We start from the raw sequence: 8,071 nt of genomic DNA, 5'->3' as shown, positions 1-8,071 counted from the left end.
AGGAGGCAGGTAGCTGGGTCCAGGGGCAGGCAGAAGGTCATACACAGAGGGTCCAACAAGGCAACAGTACAGGCAGGGAAAAGGCTAGTAAAGTAATCCGGATGATGAGTCAATAGGTTGATAACAGGAAATCAGATAGGCTAATGTACAGCCAGGGAATAGGCGTCGTTAGTGCGGCAGGCAAAAACTATCATACACAGGAGGATTCAATTACGGAAAAACAAAGCTCAGTATGAATGTGTGTCACAAAACAAACAATAGCTCAAAATGATGGGTTGCAAGGACCTGAACTAAATAGTGTGTGACCATAAATTACATACAGGTGTGTGAACAGGTGATCAGAATTCAGGTGATTGGGATCTGGAGAGTGAGCTGCGTTCAGGGGATCTATGTGTTTGAGAGTGTGAGTTGGAAGCAGACGGTAAAAGGGTGCTCATGAGCAGCTAGATGTTCTTTAGCATTCGGCCATCAGATTTGCCACCAATGCTCCTTATAGGACACATCAGTGCACTCTATACTCCTCTGTAAACTGGTCATCTCTGTATACCAGTCGCAAGACCCACTGGTTGATGCTTATAAAAACCCTTAGGCCTCACTCCCCCCTATCTGAGATATCTACTGCAGTCCTCACCCTCCACATACAGCACCCGTTCTGCCAGTCACATTCTGTTAAAAGTCCCCAAAGCACACACATCCCTGGGTCGCTCGTCTTTTCAGTTCGCTGCAGCTAGCGACTGGAACGAGCTGCAACAAACACTCAAATTGGACAGTTTTATCTCTTCATTCAAAGACTCAATCATAGACAATCTTACTGACAGTGTCACGTTCTGACCATCGTTCGTGTGTGTTTTCCTTGTTTTAGTGTTGGTCAGGACGTGAACTGGGTGGGCATTCTATGTTGGATGTCTTGTTTGTCTATTTCTATGTCTGGCCTGATATGGTTCTCAAACAGAGGCAGGTGTTAGTCATTGTCTCTGATTGGGAACCATATTTAGGTAGCCTGGGTTTCACTGTGTGTTTGTGGGTGATTGTCCTTAGTGTCCTGATGTCATTGTTCTGTGTTAGGTTTCACAAGTATAGGCTGTTTCGGTTTTCGTTAAGTTTATTGTTTTGGTAGTGTTTGTGTTTAGTTCGTTTCTTCATTAAACATGGATTGCAATAGACACGCTGCATTTTGGTCCGACTCTCCTTCTCATACGGAAAACCGTTACAGACAGTTGTGGCTGCTTTGCGGGATGTATTGTTGTCTCTCACCTCAATAATTTATTGTTAAAACGAGAGGCTGCCTGGATCTTTAATTTAAAGACCTTTGCTCTCTTCGGTCTCAACGTAGACTTTGATCTGAAGCCATTCTTGTGATTATTGTGACTTTGCCATTGTAATTGTTTGTAGGCTTATGTAGTCTAAATTGAATCTATGATCTTATGCTATCCATTTGTTTTTTGTATGTTGTTCTTTGTATGTCATTTTAATATTTGACAATTAACCAATGGTATTAGGCCATACTTGGCCATGATTACAGACACCTGTGTGTGTGTGTCTTTTGACACTATATAAACGAGTCACCCTGCAGTGCTTGTGATTATACCCTGACGATGACAATGTCGAAACGTTGGACATTACATTTTTGCATCTGCGCTCTTAGAGTGAGTGTGTGGCTCTCCTTTATTTTTGGGTTTTCCTCTCCGCTGGCCAGCACCTCGCCTAAATAGGTGTGTGCTTCTTTTTCCTCTAGATATGTCTCTTACTTCTTGCCATTTGTGCTGTTGTCTCTGCTTAATAATGTTTATACCATGTTTTATGCTGCTACCATGTTGTGCTGCTACCATGCTGTGTTATGTGTTGCTGCCTTGCTATGTTGTCTTAGGTCTCTCTTTAGGTAGTGTTGTCTCTCTTGTTGCGATGTGTGTTTTTGTCTTATATATGATTTTTTTTTATCCCAGCCCCCGTCCCCGCAGGAGGCTTTTTGCCTTTTGGCAGGCCGTCATTGTTCTTAACTGACTTGCTTAGTTAAATAAATATAGCTGTAGCTCTCTGAGCAATGTACAGCAGTAGTACAGTACTTAACATGTAGCTGTAGCTCTCTGAGAAATGTACAGTACCTAACATGTAGCTCTCTGAGCAATTTACTGTAGTAGTACAGTACCTAACATGTAGCTGTAGCTCCCTGAGCCATTTCCAGCTGTAGACTCCTATGAGCATACATTACTACAAAGACTTGAAAAAACTAAAAGCTGGGCTTGTGATCGATCCTGTGATAGATGATTTTAAATATTTTTGATAACATCACAACAACACTGATTGTCTAAGTTTGCAAATGACTCAAATAGGACTCACTGTAACAATTGTCGTAACTTAATGTCTTAGGTGTCTCTTGGGATGGCAGGTAGCCTAGCGGTTAGAGCGTTGGAACAGTAACTGGAAAGTTGCATGATCAAATTCCTGAGTTGGCAAGATGGAAAACTTTGCTGTTCTGTCCTAAAGCAAGGTTGGGTTAAATGCAGAAGCCACATTTTTTTTGTTGAACACATTCAGTTCTGCAACTGACTTTGTTCTGTACCAAAGTTTCTCGGCCTTCAATACATTTAACAAATAAATGTGATCCACTTAACTTTTCCCAGAAATAGTAGTGTAACACACAGTTGCATTATCATGATTAAAATCAATGACTATTGGATTATAGAACTGTGGGGACCAGACCTCTTTCACTTATAATGCAATTAAAATGCAACACAAAACATTGACTATAAGAATACCTCAAACTGCCCTCACCACCACCACTACTACCCCCACATATTTGTAAGCAATATCTTTCTGATATTGGTAGCTTACCAAGCTAGCACATAACGTTCAGAGAACCATATGTTTCTTAGAGTGGTTATCCTATGTTAACTTTGCATACAACCTTCCCAAAACGTTTCCTCATGGTTCTATTTAAAGTCATGGTCTCAGAATATTACACAAAAAAAACATTAGTAATGTTCTAAGAACGTTATTTAAAAACATATACATTCCGTTCTCAGAATCAACAACCACCCGAGCCACTGCCTGTTCACCCCGCTATCATCCAGAAGGCGAGTACAGGTGCATCAAAGCAGGGACCGAGAGACTGAAAAACAGCTCAAGGCCATCAGATTGTTAAACAGCCACCACTAACATTGAGTGGCTGCTGCCAACATACTGACTCAACTTCAGCCACTTTAATAATGGAAATGGATGGAAATTGATGTAAAAATGTATCACTAGCCATTTTAAACAATGCCACTTAATATAATATAATGTTTACATACCCTACATTACTCATCTCATATGTATATGTATATACTGTACTCTATATCATCTATTGCATCCTTATGTAATACATGTATCACTAGCCACTTTAAACTATGCCACTTTGTTTACATACCCTACATTACTCATCTCATCTTGCCTAGGCCGTTCTGTACCATCACTCATTCATATATCTTCATGTACATATTCTTTATCCCCTTACACTTGTGTGTATAAGGTAGTAGTTGTGGAATTGTTAGGTTAGATTACTCGTTGGTTATTACTGCATTGTCGGAACTAGAAGCACAAGCATTTCGCTACACTCGCATTAACATCTGCTAACCATGTGTATGTGACAAATACAATTTTATTTGACTACTAGCAGCTACATTATTGAAAAAAATGTACTTACTATGCTTGTGATATGTGGTTGTCCCACCGAGCTATTTTAAGAGTGTAAGTCGCTCTGGATAAGAACGTCTGCTAAATTACTAAAATGAAAATCTAAACATGTTCTCAGAACATTATGTTAATAACCCCCCCCCCCCCCCAAAAAAAAAACTATCAGGGAACCATAGAAAAACATTATCTTAAATTCCCTGCGACCTAAAAATGTTAGTTCCCAAAAAAGTCTACATTTTCACTTCCGTTCTGAAAACATTTAAAAAAACGTTATGTTTTAATGGTCAGGAAACTTCTGGCTTCGTTCCCAGAACCAATGGGAAACCAAAAACGTAAGTTCACTTGTAGCCTATAGGCTAGGGTCTACAGCTGCACTTCAGATTGACCTCCATTACAAAAAAAGATTGCAGTTTTGAAACTGCAGTAAAAGTACAGTAACAGCAGTCGACTGGTATTTTGGGCGCAGTAATTGCAGAATAACTGCAGTGTACTGCAGTCGAACTGCAGTTACACTGCAAAATTACTGAAGTAAAAAATACTTACTTTGGATCAGTATTTGCGCATATTGCAGTTATATTGCACTCTAACTACAGTTATACTGCTGTGTACTGCAGTTATACTGCACTCTGATTGAAATATTTTTTCGTAAGGGCTGAGTTTGAAAATGTATGCAGTCTACTGTAGCGCAATATTGTTAAATAATTCTGAAGGCTAATGCTTCGCTATAGGCAATTACCGCATTCTAACGCCAGTGCCTCAGGGTTGGTTCATGGAGTGACGTCATTTTGCTTGATAAATTGAGAAGGCAATAGGGGGAACTGGTAACATGCATTTATGTTTCATCCACGTCCAATAACTCGTGCGTAAGGGTACTTGGTGTGACACAAAAACGCCTTAACTCACACCGTGCAGCCTTGAACGTGAGAGAATCGTTGCAAGATTTCTTGTCCTGAGCGCCTCAGCCGGGACAGCTTCAGCTGACCATGGAAAGCGGTGGCAACACGTCGAACTATCCGTACCATTTCTCGAATATGGCCATGATGAACAATAGTGTTTTTTGTCGGAACTTCAGCGATAACATGAGTTTGGATGCCAAATGTGAGAGAACAGACAATTTGGCCAAAGATTCGACACCAGTGATCATCGCGATTATAATCACGACTCTTTACTCTATTGTGTGTGTGCTTGGTCTGGTGGGAAACGTGCTCGTCATGTATGTCATTATCAGGTAAGATATCAACAACTAATCCCAGGTTTTATAGCCTACACTGCCCTGACACTATTGTTCTGATGCATGGTAAATCAGAGTCTAGGTTAGATTAGTAGTATGTGTACATTTCATAGTTTAATTGGAAAATCAACTGACAGGAACCCGCCATAGAAGGGGATACCGTCAGGAACCACATTGTGGTAAATTGAAAGAAACAGGTTGTTAATAGACCAATATGGCACCATGCTCAATAATTGTTCTGAACAGAGCACGTGAAAGAATTCCACCAGGAATTAGGCGCATGTAAATCATGATATAGACCAGTAAATGGCTACATTATTCCGCCTGTAATTAAAGGGAATTCATTGCAACTAGAGTATGTGTCGAAGACCATCATAATTTTTTTTTTATTGCAAACATTTTGTCAATAGACTATCAGAGTATTGCACCATGTGTAATTTTATATAGCATAGTCACAACTGTCTGCTGTTAAAGATAGCATTTTATTGCAACCACAGACATCTGCAGTGCCTCGAACGGTCAGAAATGAACGCGTTTGGATTCGGCTATTACGCAATGGATTTCCAGACCCCAGTGGAGTCACCATAATAATATTAACTGTCAAAGAAACCATTGATGTGGGACCATTGATAGGACATTGGCTACATATGATTTTGACATAATTCGATTATTATTGGTATTTAACTCTCATAAACACTTTACTTTGAAAACATCTGAAAAATATATATTTTGAGAGCGTATCCCCCCCCCCCCCTCCCCAAATAAATGCATGGCCAGAACAATTACAGACTTTTATTTTGCAATAAAAAAAATAGCAATTGTAAGAGCAATGTAACAATGTGTACTTACACTGTAATTACACTGAACTTGTCTATATGTCAGTGAATTGGTATTAGGGTCACTTATTGTACGGTGGGACCTCACCACTCAAGAAGGACTTTTCCCACTAGAAGGACTTGGTGTAGGCAATACCCTGGCCTATACCCTTTCACAGAAGAATAATTCACTAGGGTAATGGCTCATTAGAAATGTAGAGCATGTGTAGCCGGTGATCTGCCATTGTGAGACTGAGCCTGCATGGAGACATTGAGAGGATGGATTGGCCATGAGACTGCTGATAGCTTTCCGATTTACATAGTAACATGTTACTTTGATATCATCACACCACTTGCCATACAGACATGCCATCATTGTCACAGGTGTGTTGAATGGTGGCAGCTCATGACACATCTGTTAGCACATATTATTAGACAGATATGTGTTTTTAATTAAACAGCTTCACTAACGTTCTTCATATTATTAGATTAGATCAGGTTTTTATTTAGTCACATGCATAGTATCGCAGATGTAGTTGCAGTGTACAGTGAAATACTTAAGCTCTGAGCTCCAACAGTGCAGGTGTGAATGAAACAATAAAATAAAATAAATAATAATATATACTGTACCAGTCAAAAGTTTGGACACACCTACTCATTCAAGGGATTTTCTTTATTTTTACGATTTTTTACATTGTAGAATAATAGTGAAGACATCAAACTATGAAATAGCATATAGTAGTAGTAACCAAAAAAGTGGAATTTCTTTCTTAATGCGTTTCTGCCAATCAGTTGTGTTGTGACAAGGTAAGGGAGGTATACAGAAGATAGCCCTATTTGGTAAAAGACCAAGTCCATATTATGGCAAGGACAGCTCAAATAAGCAACGAGAAATGACAGTCCATCATTACTTTAATACATGAAGGTCAGTCAGTGCGGAACATTTCAAGAACTTTTAAAGTTTCTTCAAGTGCAGTCGTAAAAACCATCAACCACTATGATTAAACTGGCTCTCATGATGACCGCCACAGGAATGGAAGACCCAGAGTTATCTCTGCTGCAGAGGATAAGTTCTTTAGAGTTAACAGCCTACGAAATTGCAGCCCAAATAAATACTTCACAGAGTTCAAGTAACAAACACATCTCAACATCAACTGTTCAGAGGAGACTGCGTCAATCAGGCCTACATTGTCGGACACCAATAAGAAGAAGAGACTTGCTTGGGCCAATAAACACTAGCAATGGACATTAGATCGGTGGAAATCTGTCCTTTGGTCTGATGAATCCAAATTTGAGATTTTGTCTTCCAACCGCCGTGTCTTTGTGAGATGCAGAGGAGGTGAACGGATGGTCTCTGCATGTGTGGTTCCCACTGTGAAGCATTGAGGAGGAGGTGTGATGGTGTGGGCATGCTTTGCTGGTGACACTGTCAGTAATTTATTTAGAATTCAAGGCACACTTAACCAGCATGGCTACCAAAGCATTCTGCAAGCCATCCCATCTGGTTTGCGCTTAGTGGGACTATAATTTGTTTTCAACAGGACAATGACACAACACACCTCCAGGATGTGTAAGGGCTATTTGACCAAGGAGAGTAATGGAGACCTGCATCAGATGACCTGGCCTCCACAATTACCCAACCTCGAGATGAGTTGGACAGCAGATTGAAGGAAAAGCAGCCAACAAGTGCTCAGCATACGTGGGAACTCATTCAAGACTGTTGGAAAAGCATTCCAGGTGAAGCTGGTTGAGAGAATGCCAAGAGTGAATGGGCAAGACAAAATATTTAAGTTGCTTTGAACGGGGTATGGTAGTAAGTGCCAGGCACATCGGTTTGAGTGTGTCAAGAACTGCAAAGCTGCTTGGTTTTTCACGCTCAACTGTTTCGCGTGTGTATCAAGACTGATCCACCACCCAAAGGACATCCAGCCAAGTGTTGTCTCATCGCTGCAACTCCCATTTAGACTTGGGAGAGACAAAGGTTGAGAGCTGTGCGTCCTCCGAAACACAACCCAGGCGTGCCGCACTGCTTCTTGACACAATGCCCGTTTAACCCCGGAAGCCAGCCGCACCAATGTGCCAGAGAAAACACTGTACACCTGGCGACTTTGTCAGCGTGCATTGCGCCTGGTCCGCCACAGGAGTCGCTAGAGCGCGATGGGACAAGGACATCCCTGCCGGCCAAACCCTCCCCTAACCCGGACGACGCTGGGCCAATTGTGCACCGCCCCATGGGTCTCCCAGTCGCGGCCGGGTGCGACAGAGCCTGGACTTGAACCAGGATCTCTAGTGGCACAGCGGTGCCTTAGACCACTGCGCCACTCCGGAGGCCTAAATTTGACATTTTTGACAG

General features: G+C 41.3%; 1 protein-coding gene across 1 annotated transcript in view; it reads left to right on the top strand.

The window, feature by feature from the left end:
• Positions 1-4,655: 4,655 nt before the first annotated feature.
• The window catches only part of LOC139375675 (opioid receptor, mu 1), a 28,642-nt gene continuing 25,226 nt past the window's right edge, over positions 4,656-8,071 (top strand). The window contains exon 1 of the mRNA XM_071117481.1: positions 4,656-4,900. Coding sequence (XP_070973582.1) covers positions 4,656-4,900 — 245 coding nt within the window. The remainder of the gene's footprint in view (positions 4,901-8,071) is intronic.

Source organism: Oncorhynchus clarkii, chromosome 20 (assembly GCF_045791955.1).
Source record: "Oncorhynchus clarkii lewisi isolate Uvic-CL-2024 chromosome 20, UVic_Ocla_1.0, whole genome shotgun sequence".
Classification (NCBI taxonomy): domain Eukaryota; kingdom Metazoa; phylum Chordata; class Actinopteri; order Salmoniformes; family Salmonidae; genus Oncorhynchus; species Oncorhynchus clarkii.
This window is presented reverse-complemented; position numbering and strand designations above follow the sequence as displayed.